This window comes from Diabrotica undecimpunctata, chromosome 8, assembly GCF_040954645.1.
Source record: "Diabrotica undecimpunctata isolate CICGRU chromosome 8, icDiaUnde3, whole genome shotgun sequence".
NCBI classification, from domain to species: Eukaryota; Metazoa; Arthropoda; class Insecta; order Coleoptera; family Chrysomelidae; genus Diabrotica; species Diabrotica undecimpunctata.
Window position 1 is genome coordinate 4,617,956 of NC_092810.1, and position 14,800 is coordinate 4,632,755.

A 14,800-nucleotide genomic window follows, 5' to 3' on the forward strand; every position below is an offset into this window, starting at 1 on the left:
TGAGTTGATCAAGCGCGGGTTTGTGTGTGACTGTAATTTTTTATCAGTAATTGACAGATACTTAAAGTATAATTTCACTATTTGAGAGAGTGAGTCATCGTTTAAAGACCCAGAAATGCGGAAAGCCGTTTGGAAATCCAGTGACGTACACTTACTTTTATTTTGACGTTAATTATATTTTATTTTTCAAATATTAATGTTCGAAATAGGCCACAATATATTTATTTACAAGTTTTTACTGACGTTTCGATCTCTATATCCAAAGACCGCTTTTAAAGATATAAATGATAGTTATATTTATTTTATTTGTTTATTATTATATATTTTTATAATCTTATATTGTTTATTTTCTTTTTTTTCTATCTTTAAAAACGGAATAGAGATCGAAACGTCAATGTACTAAACATGTAAATAGATATATTGTGGCTTATGTCCAACCTTCTCCCTAAAAATACAGAATGCCACAAACAAGCAGCTATAGAAAAATAAATATATCTGTCATTTGTATGTTTGAAAACGGTCTCTTTATAGAGATCGAAACGGCCGTAAATGAAACATTTGAATAAATATATTGTGGCTTATTTCCAACATTATTTCTAAAAATACAGAACGACAAGCGAAAAGCCATAGAAAATAAATAGTACTATCATTTGTATAATTGAAAACGATCTCTGGATATAGAGATCGAAACGTCAATAAATAAACATATGAATAAATATTTTGTGGCTCATTCCCTACATTCCCCTAAAAATACAGAATGCCACAAACAAAAAGCTATAAAAAAGAAGTAATTTTGCAGAAAGTTTACTGATACCAACCGGCTGTCGCGGAAGCTACGCTAAAACGTCTTTTGACGTGACCCGTCCTTAAAGAGTTACACAATGAAATTTTTTTAAAACAAATTTTAAGACAGTTTCCACACCACCCGGGAGGTATGTCTTGTGGCGCGATACTTTTTTTAAATGGGTGTTCGCCAAGAGCCATATTGTCTTATTAAATAAAATGAACAAAACACTTAAACAGTATAACACAAAACAAAATAAAATCCTATAAAACAAAATAAAATTCTATAAAAACAAAATAAAAATAATGTTTGATGTGTTTAAACACAAACACTATACACACTTACTATGTTCTTCTCGTTTTTTTTTTTGTTTTTGGTTTTTTTTATGCTGATGTTCTTATTAAACTATTAGAAAATATTATTCGCTGTCTACACCTGAAGATGCAGTGCTGCTATCGCTGTCATTATCTTCACGACCTGGTGTAATTATAATTGGCTCTAGTAAAACTTTGATATGAGTGTCAAGTTCCCACATACAATGTTCTTCTTTAATTATGTGGCCTATACATTTAGCCCATTTTTCTGGAGTTACATGGAGGATTGCTTGAATCAAAAGTTTCGTAATTTCGTTTAATTTGAACGTTTTGTTATTGCGTGCTACTTCTCCTTTCACTTGCTCCCAGATAAGTTCAATGGGATTAAGTTCGCAATGATAAGGTGGTAGACGCTGAACTTTGACACCGTAATCTTTTGCAGTTTCATCTACAGCATATTAAAGATATTCTATTTTACTTAACCGTGCAATGTCAAGGAGCTAAATTTTGAGCATTGATTCTTCGTATGCAATCCCCTTTTCTGTAAGCCATTGTTGAATCCTCCCTTTCAATTTCTTTAATAATCACCTGTTTTTTCGACTCAAATTGAAGAAAACCATCATCAAGAAACCCTGTATCACTTCCTATATCGGTGACGATTAAACGCCGCCCCTTTTCTGATGGAGCTTTTAATCCTGTATATCAGCCTTCTATAAATGCTTCGCGTTTACTTTTGCCATGTAAATCTTGCCAAACTTTTCCAACTGTATGACCTTTTCCAACCTTGGTTAATCCAGGTTTCATCCAAATAACATATTTTGCGTCCAGTGCTGCGAATTTTGCGTATTTCTTCTAAATATTTTCTTCTCCGCACAATAATTTTATTTTTTTCTAATAGCATACTTTTTCTGTTGAGTTTTACATATCGAAAGTTCATTTCACGCATGGTCCTGGTTAAGACTCTACGAGATATCTTGGGTAAGGAGTCATTGTTTTCGAGCTCTTGAGAAATTTTTTTCAGTGTTGGAATTTCACTCCGAAAATAAAATGAATGAATTTTTCGACGTATAATATTCCTTGTCTCGTCATCCAAAACAATGCTTTTCCTACCTCTAGTTTTACCTTTTTCGTGTTTTTTATTTTCCGATGTATTTTTAAGTACACGATAAATACAGCTAACGGATACTTTTGTTAAACTGCTACAAATGTCGACCGCTTGGCTAACATTTAATTCCATTTTTCTGCCGACACTTCCTTCATAAACGTTTCGTATTATTACCTTCTCTTCGGACGTTAACATTTTCCGTCTCTTTTGCGGCATTTCATTTTTGGAATCAACATCAGAATTTTGCAGTCTTCTCTTGGAACAACTCGGTTTTTCGTCCAACTCCAATAAAACTCAAACCAAATATTCACAGAATATAACTAAAAATTTACTATAAAACGACAAACTATAACACTCGTATTATCAATAACACGTTTTATCAATAACACAAACTTATCGCATAAAATACCCTACCCTCAGAAACGCCAATGTAATGAACTATTGTTGATGGGCACTCGCTCGACAAAAACTAGTTTTACTTTCTCTGGATCTGAATTGAAACCGAGTTCCGTCGCTAATTCTAAAGTTGCCAAACGATTGAAAAATATCGTTTTAAAATATCGATTTTTATTTTATAAATTTAAATATGTAACGAAACGGAACATATAAATAAAATTTATTTCATTAAAATTTTGTGCTTAATTTTTACTATTGAAAAAATCAGGTTTTTTTGTATTTTTATGACAGTAATAATCGCTGCGTGGAAGAATACAGGTTTTGTATGACCCTAATTACTACTTGTGAAGAAGAATTGGCTACACTGTACGACAACTTCTGGTCAAGTCTACTATAGAGAAGCACAAATAAATATACTACTTTATTATATTCTGTAATTTCTTATGAGGAAACGCAAATTGTAATCGAGAAAACAGGCAGTTTTCGAGGGCCGCTATGTACATTTAAATTTGAGGATATTCGGCGTTTAAACTATGATATCACTCTTCTAAATTGAGGGTTTCTACTATAAATACTTTTTCTTTATATTTTAAATTTTGTTTTAAATTTCGAGTGTATAGAATGTATCCTAATACCCCCCGCTACAATTTCCAACTCTCACGTTTATGTATTTAAGTTTTCTTCAAAGAAATCCCTTTGCTGTAGAGTAATATGTAAAATTAACCATTTCATGGAATATAACTAAGTAAACCAACATTCAAGACACAGATCAGAGTAGTTCAAAGTTGTAGAGTTGCCTCGGAGACAGCCACCCTATTTATTTAGCTAAATAACTAGAGGTAATACTATTTCTAATTAAACACAAATACCTACTAGACGCTTGAGTAAATAGTGTGTACTTTTTGTAGTAGTTCCTTTAAAGTTTCTCAGTTACATACACAATACCAGTGGGAAACGTTCCAGGAAGTCAAAGACGAACAAGAATATTTAGATATTTTAATGTTCCATCATAAAAAATCTTTATTGACGTATTTCCGACATACATATACAGTCCATCTAATTTACAAACCGTTGCACGTCATTATCTACGTCAGAGATCGAAGTTGACATAGTTGCCAAAGTATAAAAAAATCCTGAATCCATTTTAAATCAAATAGGTTACATAATTATTATTATACTCTTTATAACGACTATTTAAATTCTTACGTGACATTTTTGAAATAAAACACACTAATTTTGTTCTATAAAAAACAGATTTTATTAAATAGGTAAAAACATAAAACAAGAGGTATTCACTTTAAAATTTAAAATAATAAAGTATAAAAAGTGTCAACACCGCAACTGTCCAATAAGTGTTACCAATTTATGCCAAAATTTCACCTTCGTTCGTTTACAGTTACAGTGTGTTCCGAACAAATGTTCTTCATAAAAACGCTTTATAATGCATTTATACAAATAAAATTAAATATATTGTTGTCTATTTTTTTTAAGTCAACATTAATACAAATCTTTAAATATTAGTTCTACGCGTATATAATAAAATATGTCTAGTGGCTGTAATGCCAGTGTACTCGGCAAAGTGATTCTAAAAAAGAACACACCTACCGCCTAAATATTTCGTGTTGGTATCACGACGATATATTTACAGTGAGGCAGATCCTTGAAAAAACCCTAGAGTTCGGCATCGACACCCACCACATATTTGTTGACTTCAAAGCCGCATACGACTCCGTTAATAGAAATAAACTTCTACTTGCTATGGTAGAATTTCGCATTCCATTTGATCTTGTCCGGTTAACTGAACTTACACTCACAGGTGCAGAGAGCATGGTAAAAATCCAAAACGATCTCTCAAGACTCTTCCATTGCAAAAATGGACTAAGACAGAGTGATGGACTATCGTGTCTCTTATTTAACCTGGCATTAGAAAAAATAATTCGAGAGTCGCAGATTACTACGAATGGTACTATCTTTAACAAATCAGTACAAATTGTCGGATACGCTGATGACATAGACATCATAGGTAGGTCCACAGAATCTCTGACTGATGCATTTCGGTCGTTAAGAGCATCTGCACACAGAATGGGACTAAATATAAATGTTCAAAAGACCAAGTATATGTGTTGCACTAGGTCAAGCAACCCGACACCTACACGAATAATAATTGATGACCTAGAACTGGAAGGTGTTGACACCTTCATATACTTAGGGTCGCTGCTAACCAAAGATAACAACGTCAGTGAAGAAATAAAAAGAAGAATAGTGCTCGCCAATAAGTGTTACTATGGCTTAAGAAGACAGATGGCCTCAAAAATGCCTAGAAAAATTAAACTGACTGTATACAAAACACTAATAAGACCAGTGTTAACATATGGTTCAGAAACTTGGACACTAACACAGAATGACCAAGAATTGCTCAAACGTTTTGAGCGAAAAATACTAAGACGAATATATGGAGGCATAAAAGAACAAGGTTTGTGGCGCAGGTGTTACAATTTTGAGTTGTATAGAAGATTTGGAGAACCTGACGTTGTAAAATTCATTAAGGTAGCACGCCTCAGATGGATAGGTCATGTAATCAGACAAGAGGAAGATGCCATAGTCAGAAAAGTTTTTGACCGAAGAGGGCCGTTCGGACAACGAAGAAGAGGAAGACCGAGACTTAGGTACCAAGACAACCTAGAAAATGATTTGATGTCTATCGGAATTAGATCACTTTTGCTTCTGAACCAGCAACTTGATTCCAGGTGGTAGCGTAAACCTCTTCCTTCTTTTTCACAAATTTTGCAGGCTTACTTTTTCTCAAAGTAACATTTTTCGTTTTTTTTTAAGTCTTAATTTTAATTAAGTGTTTTAAACCTCTAATTTCATTGAAGAGATCTTCCGTTTTTTTCAAAGTGTCTCGATCAATTCTATCAACTATATAATTTGGAAGTCCAATAGTTATTAAATCAATCATACTTTTTTTTATCTAATGATTTGTTTATTTGTAGTATGAGTATTTCCTTTTTAAGAGCGTATTCTAATAAGGAACCATCTTTGTATTTGAACTGAAAAGCATACCTCACTGGAGTCCACCCTTTGTCTGCATATCTGTCACAAAATTTGTTTTTCCATTCATCCCAATTAGAATTTATTGAATATTTTATAAGCATAGACCTATACCAATCCACACATGATCCTTCTAAAAATAATCTTAGAAGTTCAATTTTTTCTGTATTTTGATCTATTTGTAATCTTGTGCACTCATTTTCAAATGTTTCCATCCATTGTAAAACGTTCACATTTTTTCCTGTAAATTTTTCTATCACAAATTGTTAGGATACTTTTTTTTGATTAAAGGATTCAATACATTGTTTTTCATTTGACTTTCTAACTCTCTTCAAGATCTGTTCTAATGCATCTAGTGGGATACCAGTTATGGATGTTAGAGATTCTTTCCTTTGAATATCTTGTTGTTCTAAAAGAAAATCATTGAATTGTATTTTCCCATCTTTATCCATATAAACTTTTAAAATATTTTCATCTGCGATCCAAACTTTTCTTGTAGTACCCCGTTTTGTTAGAGCCCTTTTTACTTGCGGAAAAGCTGCTGTCGTCTGGATTTTTTCATGATAGGAAATATTTTGCATATCATGAGGCATTGCAAAAATTTCATTTTCTTCATTTTCAATTGTGGTTATGCTAATAATATTTGTTTTAGTATCTGTTTGCAATGATTTAAGAGTAAATTCAAATCTCAGTTTTGCCATTTTGATAATTAAAAATTATTATATCTTTTTCTGTTAGCAAAAATGTTGTTTTGTAAGGTTTTTTATCAGCAAACTTTAAAATAAACTCAACTGCGTTTCTCTGAAACGCAGAGAAGTATATGAAACTTTATATACTTCTATTTAATGAAGTATATAAAACTGGAAAAATCCCACAGGAATGGTTGGTGTCCACCTTTGTAGCAATACCAAAAACAGTATATGCCAAAGATTGTTCAGACTATAGGACAATATCACTAATAAGCCATACCCTCAAAATATTTCTAAAGGTGATTCATGGAAGATTATATAGAAAACTAGAAGATGATATGGATGATACTCAGTTTGGGTTCCGCAAGGGACTGGGAACAAGAGAGGCATTGTTTGCTTTTAATGTCCTCTCTCAAAGATGCTTAGATATGAACCTAGATATTTATTCCTGTTTCATCGACTTCAAGAAGGCATTCGACAGGGTCCGACATGAAAAACTAATAGAAATACTGAGAAACAAAGATATAGACAGACGAGACTTACGAATCATTATCAATCTGTATTGGAATCAAAAGGCCAATATAAAGATAGAAGAACAAAAGTCCGAAAATATAGATATAAAGAGAGGAGTAAGACAGGGCTGTGTTCTGTCACCATTACTGTTTAACGTGTACAGTGAAGCCATATTCCAGGAAGCGATAGCGGATCTGGGTGATGGAATCTCTGTAAACGGAAGAATAGTAAATAACATAAGATTCGCTGATGACACCGTTATAATGGCAGACACCCTGGAATCGCTACAAGAATTGGTAAATAGAATTAACTATTATTGCATTAGATACGGACTAAAAATAAATAAAAGAAAAACTAAATTCATGATTGTCTCAAAAACGCAACATGGAAATGAAAGATTAATGATAGAGCAAAATCAAATAGAAAAAGTAGAGACATATAAATATCTGGGAACCTGGGTTGATGACAAAAATGACCAAAGCAAAGAAATCAAAGTCCGAATTGAAACTGCAAGGCAAGCATTTGTGAAAATGAAGACAATGCTTACCAACAGAGACCTTCAGTTGCATCTCAGATTGAGGGCTCTAAGATGTTACATATTTTCTATCTTACTATACGGAATGGAAGCTTGGACATTGAAGAAACAACACATAAGGAAAATAGAAGCGTTCGAAATGTGGTGTTACAGAAGAATATTAAAAATTCAGTGGGTTCAAAGGATTACCAATGCTGAGGTACTACGACGTCTAAATAAGGAGTTAGAAATTATGAACAGCATAAAAAGAAGAAAACTAGAATATTTGGGTCACATAACCAGAGGAGAAAAATATGAGCTGCTGAGAATTATTATGCAAGGAAGGATCCAAGGAAGAAGAAGCATAGGAAGAAGACGCATCTCCTCGCTGAAAAACTTTAGAGAATGGTTTAACTGTAGTTCACTACAACTTTTCAGAGCAGCAGCTAACAAAGTGACCATAGCCGTTATGATATCCAACCTCCGATAGGAGATGGAACTTTAAGAAGAAGCGTTTCTCTGTACAAAAGTAAACTTTATTATTTTCTGTACAATATTAATTATTAACAAATACATTACCTGTAAAAAAGAAACAACATTTAAAGCTTATATTCTAATTTTTCCAATTACAGGCAAAAGTAATAATGGCCAGACAATTGACAATCGTAAAATTAATGAATTGTCACTGTCAAAACACCTCACAAGTATGTCTAACATGAAAACAAAAAGAAGAACTTAATGTTTTGACAGTGGCGTAACAAAATGAGAATATAAATAGAAATATTATTAAAGGAAAACAAAACAATAGTTTTTCTTTACATATATATATTTATATAAAAGACTTTTATAAATTTGATTTGGCTATCATCTGTATAACCCTTCATTACGTCTCATAATTATTTTGAACCAGCCCTATTTAATACAGTTCTCATACTCTCATACTGAAAATATATTATTAATTACACATATCGACACTCCTTTCTGTACAGTGTGTATTCCTCTTTTATTTTATTTTTTCTCATCCTTTAGACTGTGCTTTCCTTTAGAACGTAGTTGTGAATTTGTAATAATAAAAATAACAAACTGACAACTTCATGTCTAGAAGACTAACGAATAATATTAAGCCCAGCCCGTATATAATATAATTCTTCCCACATATACAAATTTCCTGGTATATTCATATTTACAAACGTAAGTGGGTAAACTTATTAAAGCACACTCTGATGTGCTACGGATCCAGCAAGACTGGAAATTTTCCTGATTTGTATGCAGACGATGGCGCTATATTAGCGAAAACTTTAGGGTGGCTTACAAAGTAGGAGGGAAGAAAACGTAGCACAACTAACCGAATAAATGTAAAAGACAAACATATGCCTGTTTGTTATTAACGCGACAAGCGGGATAGACAAGTTTTGAAATTTTAGGTTTACGGTGAATTTTATTTTATAAAACAAAGTTTAGCGCTGGAAATACTTTTAAAATAACGTATAAGATGAAATTTTGAAAAAAAAAACCAATTTAATGAAGGTAAATTAGCGATTTCCACAACAAGATAAATGAAATAATCTCTGAACTTAAAGAAAACTGTGAAATCTTTATAGTAGGAGATTTAAACGGAAGAGTAGGGAGAGAAGAAAATAACAGAGTCGTAGGAAGATGTGGGGAACAAATAACCAATGACAACGGAATGCGTCTTAGAGATTTTTGTGAAAAAATGTTTTTCAAAATTATGAATGGTTTTTTTCAACATAGAGACATCTACAAATTTATATGGATACAGCCTACTAGGAATCTGCGCTCGATAATAGACTATGTAATCCAACGTCAAACGTCCCAGCTAAAAACGACTGACGTAAGGGTATACCGTGGATCCGACCATCGTTTACCTATGGCCAACGTGATAGTTAAGGATAGGAAATGGAAACAAAGCTTATTTTTCACTCGATCATGTGTTCCACTCCAAAAACACACACTGGAGATCGAAAATCAGTGTCTACAAAACTATTATCAGACCAATAGTATGTTATGCATGCGAGACATGGTTGATGACAGAAGATACAAAAAGAAAACTGGAAGTCTGCTAAAGAATAGTCCTAAGAAAGATATTTGGACCTATTAACGAAAATGGAATATGGAGATCCAGGTATAACCATGAACTCTACCAACTGTTCAAAGAGACACCGATCTCAGAGTTCGTTATACTTCAGAAACTTCGCTGAGCTGGTCATGTAGTAAGAATGGAGACAGCAAGATTGCCGAAAAGAGCCCCAGATAGTAAAATGCAGGGCGCAAGACCAAAAGGAAGGCCACTGAAAAGATGGGAGGATGAAGTGGCAGCGGACGCGCAAAATTTGCTAAACGTGAGAACCTGGAGAAGATCGGCGCGAGACCGACAAGGTTGGAGGCATAGTTTGGAGGAAGCCAAGGCCCGATTTGGGCTGTAGCGCCATTGAAAAGAGAGAGATAGTTAACTATCGCAAAGACAATAACACCCAGATACAGAATATAGAAAAAGAAAGATTAATTCTTGGCGTGACAAAAAATGCCAAAATAAGGAATCAAGACTGAATGGACGACATTAGACGAATATCCAAGAAATGGCAACAAGAAGCACAGAATTGTGAATAGTGGCGAAAAATGGGAGAGACCTATGTCCAGCAGTGGACAGAAGAGGTTTCACGATGATGATGATGAAGGTCCTTTAAGCTATGGAGCAAAGATTGATGGGAACAATGGATGATGGAGCAACAAATTCACAATCCACACAATCCAATGTGCCAAGTTAATTTCCAATTTCACAGCCTCATTGTTCCTATACAAACTTTTAATCAGTATACTTATGTTAATGAGAAATTAAACATAGTTGATAGCCAAATGATATACACTAAAACTTTACAACGCTTTACATTTTTAGTAAATATAATATGTACATAAATAAATTTTTTATATTGAAATAACTATCGTTTTTTGAGTAAAAATATACGAATAGAGAATGTAATTAAAATATAATAATTAATAATACTCGTTAGTTAATTCAAATAATTCCCTAAATATGTAGTAAGCGATGACGAGCAGTAAATTGCTGTTTTGGACAGTTCGAACTAATTATTATGCATAATCAAATCCCGGGATATAATGGACGTCAGTTATCTCTTCGTTCCATTTTGTGTAGAAACCGTTCTATGTTAACAAGATATGAGAACAATTTTTCTCATTATATCAATTTCATTATTAATTATAGAGGCATTTAGAGAAGAATTATTGTCGTTGGTCTAAAATATCAAAATGTATATAAAAATGTAACAACTTAAATGTTCTAAGCAAAATCAACAATAAAACACTAAAAACATTTGTTTTCAACACTTCCATATAATTTATTAAAATAAATTATTACTACAGCTGTTTGGGCAGAGAGTCTTTCTTAGGAAATATATTTTTCACCTACTTAATTTATTATTCACCCACCACCCATACCTTACATATGAACTTAAGGTAAAGGGGCGGATCATAAGACGGCCGATAGGATATACTGGAAAAACATTTATTAAGCACGTGTACCTATCGAAGGTCAGAAAATAAGCGAAGAGGAAATATCTGACCTTGGCCAACTCAGAAAGGCACTAGAGAACGCTGTTGAGTTGGCCACCGTAAAGAAAAGGAACAAAGAACCCCCTACTGGTGGACGGATGAGATTGAAGGCCTACGGGAAAAGTGCCTCCGAGCTCGCAGGCATTATACCAGAAGCCTACGAGCTCAAAGAAGTATTCTTCTCATTGCACCGTCTCCTTTCGAAGGTTGGCGATCCAAATGGCAATTGTAGTTTTGGAAACTGCTGCGCAAAAGATCTCTGCGGATGAGCGGTCGAACAATCTTCTGAGGTCTTTCAGCCACGAGTTCTGGCGTCTTCCTACTGATCTTTTGCCCTGTACTTTTCCTTCCAGTATAACTTGAAGTAATTTATATCTTTCGAAGTATACAAAGAAGTATAGAAAATAGTAAAAAAGAAACTCAATAAAACAATTAAATGAGAAAAAAAAAGAAAGGTGGCAGAACTTCATAAATGCTTTAGATGATCGCTCCATTTAAGTAAGACGAGGACCAGCGGTGAGAATCGGCTGAGCTCCTCTTCCCCACCAAGAAGGAACAAACCTTCTTGAAGGTCTCTCCTGCGGTGGTGGAGGTATTCACAGAAGAATAAATAAAGACCGCTGGTCAAGAAATCAAGACAGGAAAAGCTCCTGGCCCCGATGGACTGCCACCGAAGGCACTGAAGGTAGCAACAACAGAGAAACCAGGTTTGATGAAAAAAATATATAACGGTCTACTTGGAAGGAAGAGTTTCCCAGGGTATTAAAGGAAGCAAATCTGATTCTGCTACTAAAGCCTGGGAAACCCCCGATTCAGCATCTTTTTATAGCTCAATATGCCTTTTGGACTCCCTTGGCCAGTTATATGAGAATCTTCTCAAGAAGATGTTAGAAGGAGTGTTGGCAGATAAGAGAACTCTATCCAACCAACAATATCGATTCAGAAAAGGTCGATCAGCACTCGACGCCGCAATCTTGATAAGAAATGTGGAGTAAACAAGCAAAAAGAAATGGGTGGTTCTTGTTTTATTGGACATCAAAAACGCCTTCAATTCAGCGAACTGGGGTCTCATCGTAGACAAGATTGTCTAACTTGGGACCCTGGAATATGTGTCCAATATAATAAAGGACTACCTATCGCAAAGAAGCGTATGCATATCGAAGAAAAATAAGATGAAAATGACTGCTGGAGTACCCCAAGGGTCAGTCCTGGGACCCACACTATGGAATATTTTATACAACGGGGTACTAGAGGTAAACAAAACACTGAGTAAGAATAAGGGCTATTGCATACGCAGACGACTTAGCCCTACTTATAGAAGATATGAATGGGGGTATTATAAACAAAGTAAATTAAGAAACAGAAAAAACTGCGAGATGGATAGAGATAAATGACCTAAAACTTGCAGTAGAAAAAGCAGAAGTAATCATCTTGAGGGGACAACGGGATAAAAAAAACGTAAATTTTCGGTTCAGAGGTTCAGACCTAAGACCCCAGAAGACCGTTAAATACTTGGGAATTATACTAGATGACAAAATGGCATTCAGACACCACTTGGGAGGACTTTGACCCTTAATAAGATAATGCCAAATATAGGAGGCCCCGGGACACTTAAAAGATCAGTTATCCTACAATAAATCATATCCATCTTACTATATGGGGCCCCAGTGTGGCATGAGATCCTCAACAAAGCGAAATATAAAGACATGTTTCTTAGGACGCAGAGGAAACTATTAATCAGGGTATACAGCGTGTACAGGACCGTATCAACCATTGCCTTACAAGTAGTGGCTGGTGCTGTACCGGTGCATATCCTGGCTAATGAAAGGGTTCAGATGCACCAAACGGGCAACGGAGCTTTATGTTCAGGAACACAAGAAAGAAAAAGGAGTTCTTTGTTGAAGATCTGGCAGGACCAATGGTCAAGAGAAACAGAAGAGGCAGCTTTGATGAGAGTCCTTATGCCAGATGTAGTAAGGTGGTATGAGTGTAAACACAGACGGGTCAACTACTACTTCACCAAATTTATTTTATAGTAAGTTAGAAGTATATTTAAAGAAGACCGAGAACGATCTGTATACCGAGTGTGAAGTGGTGGATATAATAAAAAAACCTTTTACTCCTTCAACGCCAAGAGGCCTTTCTTGTTGTTTCATTTGTCCATTTATTTGTAGGTGCCCCAATCCAATCCCTTTGTGCCATTCACTTATCTACGACCCAGCTCTCCAAATAAACCTTGAGTGCCGTTCGCATAAGTATCGTAAATTTTGCTTGCCCTATTTCCACCTCCAATTATTTCTGTCCCAAGATTTCAACCACCATAGTAATACCCTACATGGTAGACAAAATATCTTCGTTACAATACCCATAATATCCCAAGTCACTTTTAAGAGTTCTTTGAAAATATAACTTACCAACAACCTCCATTTTGGCCTCACTTTGGGCTGAAGCAAATGATGGTGCCTCTGCAGATACTTCACATCTAAATAATCCACTAGTCTTCCAACTTACAGGACGAATAACGACTTTTTTGCTATCTGATCGACTCATCTGGAAAGAATAGTAAAATTTATTATATTTATATTTAAATACAAATAAAAATTTTTATTGTGGTTCTATACTCAGTTTCTTAGGAAGTTAAAAGCGATAGAAAAAAACTTGTGTTTTGTTTCTTATAATTCTGGATTTTAAATGAATGAAAGCAAACAAAGTGACAGCTCAAATCTAATTTCTGTAACATTTTTCATATTCTAATCTTTATAGGATTTCGTTCGTGTCACGATTTACTCTCACATTTTAAATATATGTCTACCTGTTGGAATATTGGTCTAACTTATATTTGACGCTTTCCATATCTGCCTTATGAAGCGAACAAAAAGATCAAAACCCCAAAGGTGTTGGGATTTGGGTCACGCTTCACAAATTGACGTCCACATTTTCCCCATCATGCCTATAATAATTTGCCGAGAACGCGCCATCTCCAGAATGTGACTGGTTTCTGGAAAATTTCGCTGTGCTGCTAACAGAAACGGTGGAAGCTAAATTTTTCGTTTTATAAAATCAGAGAAGTATTAAGGATTTTCTTTTTGATTTTTATACAAAAGTTAATCGTATGTGAAAGTTATAATTCTAGTGTTTGAAGACAAGGTAAAAACTCATTAAGTCTGGTATCAGATTAACCCTACAGCAGGCGCGCCGACTACCGTTTCATAACCGGGCGCGCTGTGTATTTTGTACACAAAACACATTTTAGTTGATTTTACCAAATTTAGTGCGTTTTAACAAAATGACAACCACGATTTACAAAAATAGTTTATTGTTACATAAAATAATAAACATAAAACATGTACCTACGGGTTACTTCACTCAATTTCTTCTGATTGCTGCCGTTCATTGTTCTTACATTTTACGCAGGTAATTGTGGTTTCTGAATGCATTTTACATACAAATATTTTACATAGCCCACATCTAACTGTTGTGCTGGAATTTTTTGAGCCTGGACATATTGCACAACGTCCACGTTTTCTAGAGCTTTGCACTTCTGTTCTAGTAGGTTCTTCACATGATTTATATTTCATTGGAAAACCTTGAATATCCTGAGGAAGATATCGCATTGTCATTCTTTCTGAAAGATGTACTTTCATTAAACTCAAGCTTAAATTCTTTAGAAAAATTCGGCGACATATTTTGGGATTTGTTTTATTGGCACAAAACAACACCTGCGCGTTGATATCCGCCATATCCATTAGAGAAAAAAATATAATTAGTGGCCATCTTCTGGTTATTCTTTTTACAGAATATGATGCACACATTTGGTCAATAGTATCCACACCACCTTTTGTGGCA

At 34.5% G+C, this 14,800-nt stretch overlaps 1 protein-coding gene across 1 annotated transcript in view; it reads right to left on the minus strand.

Moving 5' to 3' along the window:
* Positions 1 to 14,800, minus strand: part of LOC140448248 (uncharacterized) — a 190,067-nt gene that overhangs the window by 40,797 nt on the left and 134,470 nt on the right. The window contains exon 4 of the mRNA XM_072541352.1: positions 13,369 to 13,504. Coding sequence (XP_072397453.1) covers positions 13,369 to 13,504 — 136 coding nt within the window. The remainder of the gene's footprint in view (positions 1 to 13,368; positions 13,505 to 14,800) is intronic.